The sequence below is a fragment of the Quercus suber genome, unplaced genomic scaffold (genome assembly GCF_002906115.3).
Source record: "Quercus suber isolate HL8 unplaced genomic scaffold, Cork oak 2.0 scaffold_131, whole genome shotgun sequence".
Lineage (NCBI taxonomy): Eukaryota > Viridiplantae > Streptophyta > Magnoliopsida > Fagales > Fagaceae > Quercus > Quercus suber.
The window spans coordinates 135,885-154,990 of NW_027069594.1; the positions used below are offsets into that span (position 1 = coordinate 135,885).

Genomic DNA, 19,106 nt, shown 5'->3' on the forward strand with positions numbered 1-19,106 from the left:
ATCAATTACCAAATAAAATAAAAAATCTATAAAAAGTGTCATGTGTTTTTTATTTTTAGAACTATCATATGTTAATAGTATAAACAATGCAAGGAATAGTAGGTTCCAATAACTCAATTGGTAAAGTTTGGTTGAATAAGAGATCTGGAGTACAATCTTCACTTACACCAAAAACCAATTGGTGTAAAAACCATAATTATTAGAAGTAGACGTCATTGGTTGAAACTCTAAAAATAAAAAAATAAATAATGCAAGGAATAATTAATATAATGCAAACAATTGACACCAAAAATGAGTTGAACATTGCTGGATGCACATTAATTTGTATGATTTTTACCAATCCTTTTGTACTAATGAGTTTGGCTTACCTTAAGTACTTTTTAAAAATGAATCTCTTTTTGTTTTAACGAGAGATTGTCACATCATCCACTAATTAAATAAAAGGTGGTGATTAAAGCTCATTATCGCTTGTTATTGTATATTTAAAGTAAAAAAACATGTTCAATTAAAAAAGTACTCGAGTAGAAATGCTATCTTGTATAAAAGAAAAAAAGTACTCGAGGTAAACCACACCCTGAACCAGTGGAGTAAAGAAGGGGTTAAAAAAGGTAACATAAATCTTTTAGAGCTAATAATGTTGCTAGAGTTATGTATTATCTAAATATCGTAAGGATAAATGATGGAAAAATGATATGTCCATAACATTTTCACAACATTTTTACAATAAATCTTAAGTGAGATATATTGTTACTGGTTGTTATTGTTTGAGCAAAAATGTAATTTTAGTATTAGGTTCAAATTTGAACCAATAACAATTAACCATCTATGATTTATTGTAAAAATATACGTATAGTTTCCATGATACTTTGATGTAAATAAGATTATGCAAATTCCCTACTGGTAAACATAGCAAAAGGGCTGAGATGTCACACCAGCTTTGTTTATTACTTTATTTAGTTTCCATTGGTGATAATTATTGATAATCTTATTATTTACATAGGCTTTTTGTTTGTGATTTGTGTTGTATGTCTATGCATTCAAGAGTTAAGCAATTTTGACTATTCAACACTGTAAGATTTTTTAAAACTTTTTTTTTTCTCTCGCGTTAAAAAATAGTTAGTATTAAAAAAAAAAAATGTGGAGGTCATGGGTTTATCCGTTTACGGATTCCATTGGATATTCCCAAGAACCAAAATTTTAGAGGGAAGAGTTAAGAGGCCCACCTTTGGTCAATCATGGTTTTTGATGCACATTAGCTAAAGGGAAGAAAGTTTTGAACATTTGCATTCACTCGTTAGACCAAGTAGCCAACTCTCATGACCAGAAATGTGCCATCCATTATTACCCCAAAAAAAAAAACAAAAGTCATGTGTTATAATATAAGGATTTTACTAACATGTGTTAAGGGCACACAATAGCATATCATTTTTTAAAAAAAATTTATTAAAAATTAAAAAAATTTTAACAGCTTTTTTAATTTTCAATAAAATTTTTCCAAATACAGGTTATTAATGTGTGGCTTCAGGGCTCATGTTAATGGGACCTATAATATAATTCAAGGGATAAATAATATGATGCAAAAGTTTGACACACCTCAGTTAGCCAAAAAACCAATGGTCTGGCACACCAAAAAGGGGTTAGACTTTTACTGTATCTGTATGATCATGACATTAATTTTGTACGATTTTTACCTAACCCTTAAAATAAAAATGAAGGAAAAAACATTGACATGAATGTTAGAACTAATAATGTTGCTAGACTTGCCCATTATCTAAAAATTTTAGTAATAATAAATGATGTTTTGATGGAAAATAAGCTTATGCATATTCAGGTAAATATGGCCAAAAAGCTGAGAAAGTAAAGTTGGTCCCTAATTTAGAGGGCTGATATGCAACTTAGTTTATGTCTGCCACTGCGATACAGTAAGGATATGTTGAGAGTTTCAAATGTACCGGGTTAAGGTTTTTAGTGGGGTAGCATAGATATGTTACAAAACCTACCTATTCTTTTTTCTGATAGAGTGAAAAACATTACCTACTGCTTTGTAATGTAGACACATTCTCTTTTGTTGGGTTTTTTTTTTTCTTTCTTTTCTCTTTATTTCACCAAATTACATAGATAAAAAAATCTTCAACATGTGTCGCCCCAAATGTATTTATCTTCATTCTATTGATGATATTCACCTGTTATCTTGCTTTTTGTTGGCGGTTTTTTTTCTCATGAAGCAACTTGATATTGTATCATATTAACAGTTGTTTGCAGGTGTCAAATTTCAAACGGCACCTCATGTTGGTGTTTCTTTTTTAATAGATTACATTGACAATGCTTAGAGGTGGATGTTTCTTGTCTACAAAGATCCCAAATCAAACCTTGAAGTACAATCAAAGAACTGAAGAAGAAACATCACCTAATCTTCAGCAATTTAAATGTGATATCCAAATCATGTCCTTCACCTAATCCCATTCAATATGAAGCTGCCAGAGCTAGTTGCTGCATTCTCTCTCTTCCTAGCATTGCATTTGATGCTCACTGGTAATTCCATAACACAGACATTTGCTTGTTCATTGATTCATTGAATTCACCACATTGAGGTAATATGCTAATGTTAATGACTCAATCCAAGAATCAGTCTGCCAATGTTGTATGAATGAATTTCTATCAAGTTTAAAAGGGTGTGCTTTTGTTTCCATGTGCCATGTAATTTCAATGAGTCATTGTTCCTAAACATTTTTTTTGTGTACTAGAACCATGTTAATGTAATTGAAAACCATATTGCAGGGAGTGCAGCAGCAACTCAAGTTACACTTTATGTGCAAAACAAATGCCCCTTTCCTATATGGCCTGCAACAGCCCCTAATGCTGGCAATCCTTTAATAGCTGATGGTGGATTCTATCTTCCCTCAGGCCAGACACAACGTATTTACACCCCATTGACATGGAGTGGCCGGATTTGGGCCAGAACAGGCTGCAAATTCAATTCCAATTGGAATCCCGCCTGCGAAACTGGTGACTGTGATGGAAGACTAGCATGCAATGGACTTATAGGCACACCCCCAGTCACACTAGTGCAAGTTGCACTTCAAGAAGATCATAGCAAGCCAAGTTTTTATGATGTGAGCTTGGTTGATGGTTATAACATTCCCGTTGCAGTCACAACAAGGCAAACATCACAAAAATGTACCATTAGAGGGTGCTTGAAAAATGTGAACAAGTTGTGCCCACAAGAGCTTGAGGTCTTAAATAAAAAGGGGGAAGTGGTGGCGTGTAAAAGTGCTTGCTTGGCTTTTGGTGATGACAATTTTTGTTGTACGAATGAGTTTGGGACCCCAGATAAGTGCAAACCTACTATCTACTCAAAAATCTTTAAGGATGCTTGTCCTTGTTACTATAGCTATGCTTTTGACACACCCCCACCATTGGTAAACTGTGCCTCGAGAGAGTATGTGATAACATTCTGTCCTTCAGGTTGGGGTGATGCATACACATCCATATAGAGTTTTACATAACTTATATCTCTATGATTGTGTAATTTCAAATTTGATTAGAGGCTGATGCTTGTTATGCAAGGCCTTGTTATTTAATACAATAAATTGTACCGAGGTTTGGCTGATGTATCGTGAGCTCAAGGCCAAAAACTCAAACTATATATGTGTTTTGAAAACTTGCTCTTTTGAAAATTAATGTCAAGAAAGTAATTATACCCATTGTCTGAAATTTATTTATATCATGATAGCTTTGACAATGACTTTAAAAATTTGCACTTTTACTCAAATTTTATATATAATATAAATATACATGTATTTGAATTTGAAAAGGTAAAAATAATAAATAAATAAATAAAAGACATAATGCCCATTTGTAAACTTATGCATTGATTGAGGGCTTTTTTTTCAGATTAAAAAATTGATTGAGGCCAATTAAAACTTTTCAAAATTTTTTTTTGAGAATGAAAACTTTTCAAATTTAGTGCCACTCAAGAATCGGTACTTCAAAAAAAGAAAATCTAAACAAGAGACAAAAAGCTCGTGTGCACAACCTGTATGAGTTTATGAAAGATAAATACCAAAACATTTAGTGACCACAAATAGCCTGTGTGCACACATTTCATGACCAAAATATTTACTATGTATCGATTGCGAAGTAGCAAAAGATGTTCCAAATGTGACGTCAAACTAAATTTGCGCAAGATGGCAAGCAATCTTGTTTGATTTATGATGAATAGTTTTTTTTTTTTTTTTTTTTTTTTTTTTAAAAAAAAAAAAAAAACTAAAGAAGACTATTCATATATATATGGCTAAACTATACCTTGCATCTTTAAAGTTTAGTCCAAGTTTGTGGGTCATAATTAGCTCAATTGGTAAAGTTTTTTTTGTTGTCAAATAAGAGATTTAGAAATCAAATCTAGTATATATAAAAAATCAGCTGATGTCTTGACTTGATGAAGCGAATGCTATACGTTGAAAAATAATAATACTAATAATTCTTCAATAATTATAATAACTAGTTGCAGACTTATGCGATGCGCGGAAATATATAATTATTTTGTAATATGATATACTCCATAATTTATTCTCTAAAATTTATTGAAGATATTTTTCTCCAAAAAAAATTGAACTAGTTCTAAAAGTGTTTTCCAACTCTCTATCTCTACAAATATATCATTACATTATTTTGGGTTTTTTTTTTTTAGATATGATATTTGTAACCCAATAATGGAGGGACATGCCAACACAACATTATATTTTCCTATTTTTCTTCCCATGATGAGATTGTATCATATTTTAACTCTTCTAAATTTTGAGGTGCAACCTTCATACCAGTTGCTAAATCCTTAATTCCTAAAAGTGATGTCTAATTAGTTGCCAACAGGAAAGAATAAGAACACAAAAAAAGAAAAAAGAAAAAAGTAAAGTGAAGTTTTATAGGTTAGAATCATAATGTATAAAAACTTATTTACAATAAGGTAAATAAATAAAATACATATTAAACAAACCTTACTTCGGCAAAATGATCAAATTTAATAGACGCTCACTTAAATCAATTTCCATCAAAAACCAAATTGTCAAATTGTAATATGCCATTGATTCCACCCATGTCCACTACAGACATTTATCAATGTGTCCATGTACAAATCACTCAATTTTCATTGTTTTGAATTCCCACAAAAAATCAAAATAGTGTGTATACGAATTGTAAGTAAGTGAGTTACCTGTATTGCCATAACATGGTCAAAGTTGATGGAAAACTTGCTAAACTCGGCCAATTGTTCTTGCCTCGGAGAAAATGTCTGTTAGCATTCCAGGTTATAAATTTCAAATGGCTACGGGAAGTTATCAAATTGTATCAATTGCTATCCCCCAAAAATAGCAATTACTTCTACCTTCGTTAGAACACATCAGCTTTATCATATTGTGTTTAACAAGGAAAGAAATAGTAAAATCCAAAAGAAATAGTATTGTTAAGTTTTGTCTAAAACTCATGTACATAGTATTCTAATATTCAAAAAGAGAAAATTCTAAGAAGAAAATCAAGTTGTTGAAAAAATAGCATAATTCAAACTCTAAAACGAAAAACCCAATTATTGTTCATGTACACAATATTATAGATAGGTATTCAAAAATCAAGAACCAATTAGTTTTTCTATCCACACAACAATTAGCATAAAGCTAGGTACTAATGGAATTTAAAAATAATTCAGTTCTTTGAATTTCCTCAATCCTAAAATACCAAAAAATTTCTCATAAGCTAGACAATCCCCAAAGTTATTTGTCAACCAAACAGGCCAACTAAGGTCCCAAATACAAAAATTCTAACCATAATACAACAGTCTACTTAAGTTGATGTACTTTGAAGAATTAAAATTTCCTTTAAAAATTTAAGATAAAAAAATTTAAATTGTTACAACCCATGTGGCGTACACAAAAAAATTTAAGATTCAAACTCTACTCTCTTTTCTCTTCCATTTTCCCACAATTTTTGGGACACCAAATAGTCAAATTAAACAATAAAGCAAATTATTAGTATAAAGAAATGAAAATCTATTATAGCTGATGTGTATTGAACCATAAAAAGCAAATTATCAAGCACCACCCAAGAAAAGCAACAAATTCATTTCTCTTTCCTTCAAAAGGTTCTAAAAAAATGGTTACCAATTGATTAGCATGACCTTCAATAGATTGAAAAGTCTCTAGCGTTAGCGAGCCTTGATCATTGACATCTGTCAAGGAATTGACAAATGAAACAAAGATAAAAATGAAATTTAGTTTAGCATATAAGACGACTGGAAAAAGAGAAAAATAGCAATTTCTCTTTGATGAAAATGAATAACACTCTTACTATAAAACAAAGACCAAAATAAAAACATCACATTGAAGTTAATTATCATATCTTATAACAAACATATTGAGAGTAACATTCCTACAATCTACAGAAGGGCAACCATAAATAAAAAAAGAAAAAAAAGTAGTAGAACTAATTTTCAGAGAGAAAAAAAACATTTTAATGAGATGGGAGTAAATAAAAAAAGAATAAGAATAATACAAATAGCAGAACTCATTTTGAGTTTATACCCTTTGGACTTGGGCTATTAATGTTCATCTCATTTGCTTTAGTTTTGTTTGTAAGCTCTAGAGTCACTATCTACCTCCTGCACTCATTTGATTGGGCTTTGGTAGATAGACTTGAGCCATGACTGAAAGAACAGAAAAAACACTCAAGAAACTATCCTATTGAAGGCCATACCAATTAATTTGTAAAGAGAGAACAATTGAAAATTTATAGAAAAAAAAAAAAAAAAAAAAGAGGTGAGGAGGTTGCAATCTATCGGTGACTATAAGAATTCCATATAATAACGACATCTCAAGAGTCTGGGTTAATAGAGAGACACATGATAGATTTGGAAATAAAGTATCGGTGACTTTAAGAATTCCATATAATAGCGACGTCTCAAGAGTCTAGATTAATGGAGAGACATACGATAGATTTGAAGATAAAGTAACATCTAAATTTATGAAGAGACTAAATAAATGGCAATCAGTAAAACAAAAAATAAAAAAGAAAGAAAGAAAATAAATGATGACACGGCGCTGACGTGACTTAATTGGAGCGTAACAACAATAAATACTACGTTTCAACTTTTAGATATATACAGATAGATGGGGTAGAGAGATTTGCCTCTATGAACTATGTCCACCAAAATAAACTCATCTTTCTTAGTAAAGAATTCTTGGAGAAATTACAACATAAAATAAATGGATTATAGGTGAATTCCGTTTTTTTTTTTTTTTCTTCTTCTTTTTCTTCCAAACCATTCTCTTAGAATTTTTTATTTTTATTTTTATTTTTTAATCTTGTTTTCTTGATTTTGGGCAATCTATGTCCTCTTATTGTGGAAGGGAGGGAGGTGAGTCAAGCTATATGTTGTTGGGGAACTAAACATGGGTCTTACCACCTGATCCGTCCATAAACCTAGACCCTAAGCCTAAGGTCCTTGTCAACCTTCCTATTTAATCAAAGGGCTCCAAAGCAACAAACAAGGGATTGAGCTTTAGGCTTTAGTCTCATTAAAAAGAGTAGACAATACCATTAAGTTACAAATCTTTTAGCGCATTGATATCATATATATTAAGATTTTAATATGGCAATGACATGGATTAAATTTAACATTATAATAATAGAATGACAATAAGTTTAAAAAATATAGAGAAAAAGTTGTAACTTTGTAAATTTGAAAGAAAAAAAATAAATTTAGAACAGATTTCAAGAATAAGAAGTAAATGATTTTGTAGCTATATGCTTATATTTTATGCATAATTTTGTGTTAATTAGATATTATTTATTATATGATCTACAAACTTATATAATTTTAAACTACAAAAACTTACAATTTAAACAATTTATTGATGATATAGTTATTGATTTTTAATTTTCTAGAAATTTTGTAAATATAGAGAATATAAGAAGAAAATGCAATTCAATGGTGGATTTGTCAAAATTTACTTCCAGTAAAAAGATATTGAGTAAGGTTAGACTACAACCAATTTTGTAACTATTTTTTTTTTACTCCTACATAGATCACAAAAGAATGGCATAGCCATAATTTAATGATATATTTTTTTTAATTTTTTTTATGGAATTTTAAATTAAATAGGACTCAATATATGTCCACTACATTGGACGAGACATGGTCATGTTGGGCCCATCTCCAGTCCAGTACATACATAGCATTGAAATTTGAAGCTTAGCCCCATAAAAAAATTGGACTCAAAAGTCAGATTGGGCTTCTGTCGATCTAGCCCAAACTGTAGCCCTTAACATTTTGAAACCTGAACTGTACGATGAAACCAACCCCTTCAGTCTTCAGCTCCTAAATGCAAGTATCTCTTTTCTCCTGTATTCACACACAGGCACATATGAACATGTTTGTGTACTTTAGCTTTTAAGGTTGAATTTTTATTGTTTTAGACTTGAAGTGGGTTACAATCAACTATCAAGTGATGAGAGAAAAATCACTGCAACAATATGATTGGATACATGTGCATTAGCTAACTGGAGAAAGTTTTGAATATCTGCATTCACTCGTTGGACAAAGTAGTCAACTTATTCATCTCCTTCAATGTGCAATCCATAATTGCCAAAAAAAAAAAAAAAAAATTACCATGCATTGTAAATTATAATATAAGAGCACTCATATTAGCTTGCATATAATAGAAAAATGTGTAACATTTACCCTGCACTATTCATTTTATATTTAATTTTTTTTTTCTTTATGTTATGTGTGAAGAAAAAGAAACAATTAAAAAATTAATATTTTAATGAAATTTAGTATAAAATAAATAATTTAAAGTGAAGTGTGTTTTGAAAAATAAATATGTAAAATAAAAAAATTAGATTCTTAGAGCTGATGAATATTCTAACACAAATTCTGACATACTTCAGTTAGCGCCACACCCCCCCACCCCCTTTTTTTTTTTTTTTTTTTTTTTTTTTTGAGGGGAAGTTGCTAGACTTATTAGTAATAATAATAACTGATGCTTTGGTGGAAAATAAGCTAATGCATATTCAGTTAAATATATGGCCAAAAAATCTGAGAAGTTCTGTTAGAGATAGTGAGAATGAGAAAGTAGTGTTGGTCTTTAATATAGAGGCCTGACATGCAACTTAATTTAAGTCTATTCAGTAAGGATATATTCATAATTTCACTTTTCTGATATACAGTGAAAAGCAATATCTGCTGCTTTGTAACAGCATTAGCATTGGGAATACTAATGCTAAATTTAATGAAAATTTAGAATTTTAAGCTCCAAAACTATCTAAATTGGGGAATGCTAAATAATAGTATTGCAAATTTTTTTACAATACTGTTTAGAATTGCACTGTAACAAGTATTGTAAAAAAAAATATATATATATTTTATTTGGAAGAAAGCTGAAAATGAGAGAGAGGAGAGAAATGGGAGAGAAGATATAATTTTGAGATATATTATTTTATTATGTAAATATATTATTTTAATGAGTAAAAGAGGAAAATAGAAGTTTGAGATGTAGAAGTATTGTAAAATGGTATGGTATAATGATAAAGTGACTTTTTAGAATTGTAAAATAAAGTAGCATTAGAATTTTTCAATGCTAATGCCCTAAAGTTGACAAACTATTCAACCACGTAAAAAATTCTCTTTTGTTTATTTTCTCTCTGTTTTACAAAATTACGCAGATAAAAAATCTTCACCAAGTGTTGCGCAAAATGTATTTATTTTCATTCTATTGATAATAATTACCTGTGATTTTGATTTTTGTTAGTGATTTTCCTCTCATGAAGCATCGTATTAAATGTTCTTTGCAGGTGTCAAATTCTAAATGGCACCCTATGTGGGTGGTTCAGTTTTAAGAGATGACAATACTTAAGAGGCCAACATAATCATGGCTCCTTTTTGTTTACAAGGATCCCACGTCAAGCCTTGAAGTATAATCAAAGAAGAAACATCACCTACTCTTCAACTATATAAATGCGATATCCAAATCATGTTTTCACACAATCGCATCCAACATGAAGCTGCTAGAGCTAGCTGCTACTGCATTCTTTCTCTTCCTGGCATCGCATTTGATGCTGACTGGTAATTTCATAACACAAAATTTTCTTATTCAGTGAATTAATCACAATGATGTAATATGCCAATGTTAATGACTCAGTCCAAGTATCAATCTGCCAATTTTGTGTGGTTAACTTTCCATGAAGTTTAAAATTGGTGTGTGCTTTTGTTTCTATTTCCCTTTTAATTTCAATGAGTTATGGTTCCTAACTAGGACTGACCATGTTGATGTAATTGAAAACAATATTGCAGGGAGAGTAGCCGCATATCAAGTTACACTTAATGTGCACAACAAATGCCTTTTTCCTATATGGCCTGCAACAGCACCAAATACTGGCTATCCAGTGATAGCTGATGGTGGTTTCTATCTTCCATCAGGCAAGATTCAACGTATTTATGCTCCATTGACATGGAGTGGCCGGATTTGGGCCCGAACAGGCTGCAAATTCAATTCCAATTGGAAACCCGCCTGCGAAACCGGTGACTGTAAAGGAAGACTAGCATGCAATGGACTTATAGGCAAACCCCCTGTCACGCTAGTGCAAATTGCACTACACGGAAATCAGAGCAAGTCAAGTTTTTATGATGTGAGCTTGGTTGATGGCTACAACATCCCTGTTTCAGTCACAGTAAGGCAAACACCAGAACAATGTACCATTAGAGGGTGCTTGCAAAGTGTGAACGACGTGTGCCCACAAGAGCTTCAGGTGTTAAATAAAAAGGGGGAAGTGGTAGCCTGCAAAAGTGCTTGCTTGGCATTTGATAAAGACATCTTTTGCTGTAGGAATGCATATGGGACTCCAGAAAAGTGCCAGCCTAGCGTCTATTCAAAAATCTTTAAGGATGCTTGTCCTTGTTACTATAGTTATGCTTTTGACACACCCCCACCATTGGTAAACTGTGCCTCGGGAGAGTATGTGATAACATTCTGTCCTTCAGGTTGGGGTGACGCACACACATCCATATAGGTGTGTCATATAGCTTATATCTCTATGGTTGTCTACTTTTGATTTGATTATATGCTGATGCTTGTCATGCAAGTTAATAAAATAAATTTGTACTAAGGATTGACTGCAGAACTTCTTGATGTATTAGGAGCTCCAGACCAAAAACTCAAACTATGTTCTGATCATCCTGCTTTAAATGAATAGGAAATATGGTCATTCATCTATAATCTACTTGAGTTTGTGTAACAGAGGCTTGCTTCATACATTGATTCAAATATTCCATTTCATCTTAGTAGCCTTACTTTTTCTTATGAAAAATAGTGTCAAGAAAGTAATTATACATATTGTCTGACATTTGATATATATCGTGATAGCTTTGACAATGCTATGCTCAATTATTGACTTATATATAGTAGACTTATAGCACAAAAGAATGTTTTTAAAAATTTGCACTTTTTATTCTAATTATATATATATATATATATATATATATATGTATGTATGTATGTATGTATTTGAATTAGAAAAAATTAAAAAGACATGGAGGCTCATTTTTAACTTATGCATTGATTGAGGCTTTTTTATATAAAAAAAATTTAAGATAAAAATCGATTGAGGCCAATTAAAAAAATTTCAAATTCAGTGTTATTCAGGACTTCAAAAAAGAAAAATCTAATTTTTATTTATTTATTTATTTATTTTTTGTCAAATAAGAGACAAAAAGCTTGTGTGCACAACTGGTAGAAACTAAGGATTCTATGAAAGATATTTACCAAAAGATTTGGTAAACACAAATAGCTTGTGTGCACAAACAATTTCATGACCAAATTCAATTTATGATTTCCTATGTTTTGAATTTTTTCCGGGCAGATAATTATGCCTCCAAGCCAAGTTCTTCCAAATCTCAACTCAATCCAAACTAAAGAAGACTATGCATATATGGCTAAACTATACTTTGCATCTTTAAAGTCCGGTCCAATTTTGTTGGGTGTAGTTACTTTTATTGATGAAATCTCTTGATGTTAAATAAGAGTTTTTTTTTTTAGTTGAGGAAATGTCAAATAAGAGATTTAAGAATAAAACCACGCTAAAAAAAATCAATTAGTATTTTGACTTAATGATAAAAAGTAGTAATTATTATAAAGCAGATGTTATAGATTGAATTTCATATATATATATATATATATATATATTTATAACTCCTTCATAATTCACAAAAGAATGGCATAGTCATAATTAAATAGAAAAATTTATTGTGATATGGAATTTAAAATTAAGGGTCCATTTGGTTCGTGTAAAATAATTTCCGAAAAATAGCTTATTTTCTGGAAATGAAAATATTTTTAGGTGTTTTGTTGTATTATAAAAATTGTTGTAGAAAATATTTTCATGTGTTTGGTTCTATTCTGAAAATGCTATTTTCTTACAATTTTTTTTACATTTTCTCAACTATTTTCTTAGCATCTAAACAAATTTTATTACAAAAAATTTCAAAATCACAGCAAAAATAGATGAATGCCCACTACATTGGACGAGACATGGTCATGTTGGGCCCATAACCAGTTCAGTACATTGGAACAAAGGCTCGAAGCTTAGCTCCATAAAAAATTGGACCCAAAAGTCATATTGGGCTTATATATTTCTAGAACCGTCGTTTCAGCCCAATCTGCGGCGCTTAACATTTCGATTTAGGGTTTGCAATTTATCCCAACGGAGCTATAAATATGCGCCTCAAGGACTGAACCACATGATGAAACCAACCTCTTCAGCCTTCGTCTCCTCCGCCCAAGTTTCCTCTTTCCTCTTTCCTCTTGTTTTCACACATGGACACATACATACATATGAACATGTTTGTGTACTTTTTATGCTTTTAAGCTTCAGTTTTTGTTGTTTAAGATTTGAAGTGGGTTACATTCAACAATCAAGTGATGAGAGAAAAAAATAACTGCAACAATATGATTGGATACGCTCCATGATTCATTGGTATTTAAGTCTCTGATGATTATTTACTTTATATCTGCTTTTTTTTTTTTTTTTTTTTTTTGGGTTTTCATTTTTGTGTAGTACTTTTACATGTTTCTGTGTTTTGATTTAGTTCTCTTTATCAATTGGTAGATTATATGTTTCTGGGATATGATGAGTAAACCTTTTGGTCCGTGTTTCTGAATTAACCGTGACTGATAACAATTTAGCACTCTCTGATCTCTCTCTGATTATAATTTCTATCTTTTTTGTGTTCTTTCTTTAAAAAATTTGGCCTTTTTAATTAATAGATCTATAATTTTTTTTTTAATTTTAAATTTTCTATGATATTGGCTCTGTGATTACATGCCTGAAAGGGCAATATACGCTATTCCGACTCAGAACATGAGCAGAAAATTCAATTTTGAAAATGAGAGCTTTTATTTATTTTGTCATTTGGGTTGGTGTGTGTATGTGTTGTTTTGTTATGCTGTGATGAATTATGAATAAATTCACATGTCAGACTTCAGAGATTATTACAATCAATGAGAAGTACATTCATCTATTCTGAGCATAATCTGTGTGTTCTGTTTTATTTCTTTTGGGGCATATGTTTTTTTGGCAAAAATATTGGAAGGAAAAATGTAATTGTTTTTGTGTTTGATGGTATGCATAATTTATTTTTGGTTGTTATTAACATTGTTGGGGGCTTAGTGCTTAGAAATCTAAACACTGCACTAGCGAATTGAAGTTTTGTTCAACAGTGTGTGGATGCACTATACTCTAAAGGATGGTGTATAGCATAAGACTAGTTGTGATTGCTAAATTGCATCTTATTTTTTACCTTGGTCGAAATTGAAGCGAATGAGGCCTTTCATGAGCTCTAGTAAAATGGATAATGCAGAACTCTTTAGTTTGCTGTGCTTAGTCGGATTGTAATGTGTATTTTCTTGCTCTTGGAGGTTTCTGCTGGAAGAACTATAGTTTGAATCACTCAACTTGTTTACGGATCAAAAATACAATGAAATTGCACTGCATGTTAAGAACTTAGAAGCACCTATTGAGTCGAAATGCTATTTTTTATGATTAAAATTTCATCAAAAAATATCTAACTAAACTTAAGAGGTAAAGATTATTTTTCTAAGGGTCAATCTTTAAAATGGAGTAAATTGATAAAAATTAAATAACTAAACAGAACTTTTTAAACATTTTTTCTAACTTCAAAAGGTGTTGATGATTCTTGTATATCCTGTTTGTATACAAATTGCTAAATATAGGAAATCTGGGTTTCCTGCCTCGTGGTTAATCAGAGATAGTTTGGAATGAAAAAATTCATCGAGAGATTTTATAAATTGTGCTCACTGGAATTTACAGAGAATTAAAACTTAAAAATTCTTTTCCCTTTATAAAACTATCCTATTATTAAAAAAATGGTCATATGGTTCTTACAATTGTGGTATCCTAATTCTTGTGATCTGTGATTGTTCTATTTTCTTTCAGGATGGAAAACCCATTGTATTTAAGTAAAAAAATTCTTATTTTAATTAATTTTTGTTTTTTTTGCTACCAAATCTAGTTGGGATTCAATTGATGCTTTTTCAATGAACGCCTAAGGACACTTATTAACTAAAGTCTTTCTCATGTTCTTTAAACATAAAAACTTGAAAACAAAAAATAAATGATCACTTGAATCATGGTGAACATTTTGGTTATCTGAAATTTTCGCGTGTGATTGCGTCTTGTCGCCCTTCGCTATTGAGCTCGTTTGGTTGTTTCGCCTTCCCATGATTTGCCTTATGTAGAATATGTCTCTTTCTTACCTCTCTCTTAAATATCTAAAGCTCCTCGACTTAATTTGTTATTGGTGTAAATGCATTTTTAGTCTCTATGTTTTGCACTTCTTTTCTATTTTAGTCTTTATATTTTATTTTTACCACTTTTAGTCTCTAAACCAATTAACGCTTGACATTTAGGTCTTTTCTGTTACCTAACTAACAGCAAAAGTTGACATGGCTAATGGTGAAATAAAAAAAATAATATAATTGCACAGTATATAATGCCACGTCAGCATATAAATTTAAAAAATAAATTTATTAATTTTAACTAAATAAAAAAAATAAAAACAGAATTAAAAACAGAATCAAAATTCATTAATTTTTCTTTAAAAACAGAATCAAAATTCCTTAATCAAAATCAAAATTCAAAAAATAACGCCTCCCATTCTTTTCATTAATTTTTCTTTTCATCATTATTTTTTCTTTTTATTATTTTGTTGGAAGATCATGCCTTTGTCATGTTCTTTGTGTTCTTTCCATAACTGTTCATGTTATTTCTCACTTCTTTAGAATTGTTCATGTTCTTCCTTAAATAAGTCATTGCCCAAAACACAACTGTGCCCTTTGAATCTTTGATTGGCTTGATCTACAAAAAGAACATGACAAAGGCATGAAAACCTAATCATTTGTAGATCTTCCTCAAAGGGCACAGATCTACAAAATACAAAGACCTTCAAAGATTCAAAACACAAAGGACACAAACCCAAACCCATCCCTCAATCTCTAGCAAACCCAGAACATCACATGAAAAATCAAACCCTCCATACAAACATCAAACCCACAAAACCCAAATCATCCTTTTTCAGATCTAGGGGTAGAGGAAAGGAATCGAGCTCGCGATCGGAGCCTTCTTCGGAGACGGAATCATCGCAGGGCGGCGGAGGTCGCGGTGAATTGAAGTGCGAGATCTTGTTGTGGAGCTGTTCTTGTTGCGAGTAAGGACTATGAGTCTGTCTAGGGCTTATCACAGGGGTTTGTGGAGGCTCGCGGAGCTTGGAGTCGACGATATCTGCGGCTCTGGCTTCGGCTCCGGAACTGGCAGTTGCAGCGGTGGTGGTGGTGGTGGCATAGGAAGTGTAGTTGGGAGTATTAATGACGAAGCGTAAGCGGTGGTGCGGAGGAACGTAAACGACGCCGTAGGAAGAGCGAGGTCGATCCTTCATTGTTAGGGTTTTAGGGTTTTGAAGTAGTAGAGAATTGCGAAGGTGAAGAAGAAGAAAAAGTGAAGGAGAGGAAGAGAGCGTGCAAGGTTGAGAACTGAGTTTGGGTTTGGGTTTGTGTTCTTTGTGTTTTGAATGTTCTCTGTATTTTTTGAATTTTGATTTTGATTAATGAATTTTGATTATGTTTTTAAAGAAAAATTAATGAATTTTGATTTTTAATTCTTTTTTAATTTTTTTTATTTAGTTAAAATTAATAAATTAATTTTTTAAATTTATATGTTGACGTGGCATTATATACTGTGCAATTATATTATTTTTTTATTCCATCGTTAGCAACGTCAGCTTTTGCCATTAGTTAGGTGACGGAAATGACCTAAATGTCAGGCGTTAATTAGTTTAGGGACTAAAAGTGGTAAAAATAAAATGTAGGGACCAAAATAGAAAAAAGTGCAAAACGTAAGGACTAAAAGTGTATTTATGCCTTTATTATTATTATTTTCTAAAAGCTTCCCTGTGTTGAATTAAAAAAATGTTAAAAGAGAATGTTTTGATAGATTGTGGTATTTATAAATATATACGGATGCTTATCATTTTTTAATGTGGACTTACTCAGAAAAGATCATGTTGAGAAAAAAGATATTAAAGAATGTCTTTACTTATCATTCTTGAGATGTACAAGTCACACTGGAAAATTACATAAAAACTAACAGAAGTAATTCTCTATAAATGTTTTTCTTAAGTTGAAAATGCAGTATTCATGAGCATATTTTAATTCAAAAAATTAATAAGTTAACATATAATCAAAATATTTAGTATTTCATACTCTTTGCTCTGTCGATTTTTGAAACTTCATCTAAAACTTACAATGAGAGGTAGAGGTCATGTATCTGCTTTGTCATCTATCACTGCTCCAAAGCCATATGGAATCATTCTTTGGCTGACCAAATAACAATGTCCAAACCCATCCCTCAATCTCTAGCAAACCCAGAACATCACATGAAAAATCAAACCCTCCATACAAACATCAAACCCACAAAACTCAAATCATCCTTTTTCAGATCTAGGGGTAGAGGAAAGGAATCGAGCTCGCGATCGGAGCCTTCTTTGGAGACGGAATCATCGCAGGGCGGCGGAGGCCGCGGCGAATTGAAGTGCGAGATCCTGTTGTGGAGCTGTTCTTGTTGCGAGTAAGGACTATGAGTCTGTCTAGGGCTTATCACAGGGGTTTGTGGAGGCTCGCGGAGCTTGGAGTCAACGATATCTGCAGCTCCGGCTCCGGCTCCGGAACTGGCAGTTGCAGCGGCGGCGGTGGTGGTGGCATAGGAAGTGTAGTTGGAAGTAGTAATGACGAATCGTAAGCGGTGGTGCAGAGGAACGTAAACGACGCCGTAGGAAGAGCGAGGTCGATCCTTCATTGTTAGGGTTTTAGGGTTTTGAAGTAGTAGAGAATTGTGAAGGTGAAGAAGAAGAAAAAGTGAAGGAGAGGAAGAGAGCGTGCAAGGTTGAGAACTGAGTTTGGGTTTGTGTTCTTTGTGTTTTGAATGTTCTTTGTATTTTTTGAATTTTGATTTTGATTAATGAATTTTGATTCTGTTTTTAAAGAAAAATTAATGAATTTTGATTTTTAATTCTTTTTTAATTTTTTTATTTAGTTAAAATTAATAAATTAATTTTTTAAATTTATATGTTGACGTGGCATTATATAATGTGCAATTATATTATTTTTTTATTCCACCGTTAGCAACGTCAGCTTTTGCTGTTAGTTAGGTGACGGAAATGACCTAAATGTCAGACGTTAATTAGTTTAGGGACTAAAAGTGGTAAAAATAAAATGTAAGGACCAAAATAGAAAAAAGTGCAAAACGTAAGGACTAAAAGTGTATTTCGCCTTTATTATTATTATTTTCTAAAAGCTTCCCTGTGTTGAATTAAAAAAATGTTAAAAGAGAATGTTTTGATAGATTGTGGTATTTATAAATATATACGTATGCTTATCATTTTTTAATGTGGACTTACTCAGAAAAGATCATGTTGAGAAAAAAGATATTAAAGAATGTCTTTACTTATTATTCTTGAGATGTACAAGTCACACTGGAAAATTACATAAAAACTAACAGAAGTAATTCTCTATAAATGTTTTTCTTAAGTTGAAAATGCAGTATTCATGAGCATATTTTAATTCAAAAAATTAATAAGTTAACATATAATCAAAATATTTAGTATTTCATACTCTTTGCTCTGTCGATTTTTGAAACTTCATCTAAAACTTACAATGAGAGGTAGAGGTCATGTATCTGCTTTGTCATCTATCACTGCTCCAAAGCCATATGGAATCATTCTTTGGCTGACCAAATAACAATGGAAATTCATTATTATTTTCTGATAAACTATGGTCTTTGGAAATATTCTTCGATGACTGATAAATTTGGTACATAGACCACTTATCCTTGGGCCTTGAAACCAAACAATTATATGCAATTTTCAAGAACTGCAAAATTTCCTTGTCATGTCCTTTTACACAGTGTTATCAATGGCATCTTTGATTCGACTAGATGTGGAGAGACGATTCACCCAATCCACCGAGTTACTTTTCAGTCTCTCCTGAAAATTGCTCACTTATTGAGGTATTTGCCCAGTCAACAATTCCAGAAGTATCACTCCAATTCCAATAGCATCCCTTCTCAGAGAATCAGCCTTTGTGTTTAGGCATTCTGGAGTTGCATAACCAAGTTCTTCCAAATTCCCATCAACAAATCTACTCTTAGAAACATCATCAAACGTCATCACACTCGCCAACCCAAAATCCATAATCCTAGCATCCAAGTCCTCATCGAAGAGGATCACATTGGAGCATATGTTTTGGTGTATGATTGGAGGATGGCAACCATGGTGCAGCCGAGCTATATCTAGTTGGCCAATCCAATTCAATACCACTTCAACGCAACAAAGAGTACGAAGTCCCATTACGCATATACTTAATACACCAAAAGCTTCTCCTCCTCTACCACACAAAACCGCAAAAGTGGTGCCAATTTTGGGTGCCTAAGCTGGCCTATTCGGTTCATCTCTAAATGAAACTGCTTATGCTCAAGCTTACAAGTATTCAACCGCT

The 19,106-nt window shown here is 31.8% G+C and overlaps 2 protein-coding genes and 4 non-coding genes across 6 annotated transcripts; all 6 read left to right on the plus strand.

The window, feature by feature from the left end:
* Window positions 1–2,434: 2,434 nt before the first annotated feature.
* LOC112027822 (thaumatin-like protein) lies at window positions 2,435–3,704 on the plus strand. Its single transcript, XM_024060473.2, has 2 exons — window positions 2,435–2,532; window positions 2,779–3,704. Exons 1-2 carry the CDS (start codon window positions 2,469–2,471, stop codon window positions 3,492–3,494), a joined length of 780 nt encoding a protein of 259 aa, XP_023916241.1. The 5' UTR covers window positions 2,435–2,468; the 3' UTR covers window positions 3,495–3,704.
* A 6,140-nt stretch (window positions 3,705–9,844) lies between these two features.
* On the plus strand, window positions 9,845–11,261 carry LOC112027885 (thaumatin-like protein). The gene is made up of 2 exons (XM_024060527.2): window positions 9,845–10,111; window positions 10,340–11,261. The coding sequence occupies exons 1-2, from the start codon at window positions 10,045–10,047 to the stop codon at window positions 11,053–11,055; spliced, it is 783 nt and encodes a 260-aa protein (XP_023916295.1). The 5' UTR covers window positions 9,845–10,044; the 3' UTR covers window positions 11,056–11,261.
* Window positions 11,262–12,953: 1,692 nt separating this feature from the next.
* On the plus strand, window positions 12,954–13,038 carry LOC112027977 (small nucleolar RNA Z199). Its single transcript, XR_002884564.1, has one exon. It is a non-coding gene; the product is annotated as a small nucleolar RNA Z199 (small nucleolar RNA).
* A 124-nt stretch (window positions 13,039–13,162) lies between these two features.
* On the plus strand, window positions 13,163–13,240 carry LOC112027970 (small nucleolar RNA SNORD18). Its single transcript, XR_002884563.1, has one exon. It is a non-coding gene; the product is annotated as a small nucleolar RNA SNORD18 (small nucleolar RNA).
* A 108-nt stretch (window positions 13,241–13,348) lies between these two features.
* On the plus strand, window positions 13,349–13,435 carry LOC112027983 (small nucleolar RNA U54). Its single transcript, XR_002884570.2, has one exon. It is a non-coding gene; the product is annotated as a small nucleolar RNA U54 (small nucleolar RNA).
* A 45-nt stretch (window positions 13,436–13,480) lies between these two features.
* LOC112027988 (small nucleolar RNA R64/Z200 family) lies at window positions 13,481–13,574 on the plus strand. Its single transcript, XR_002884573.1, has one exon. It is a non-coding gene; the product is annotated as a small nucleolar RNA R64/Z200 family (small nucleolar RNA).
* The last annotated feature ends 5,532 nt before the right edge of the window (window positions 13,575–19,106 follow it).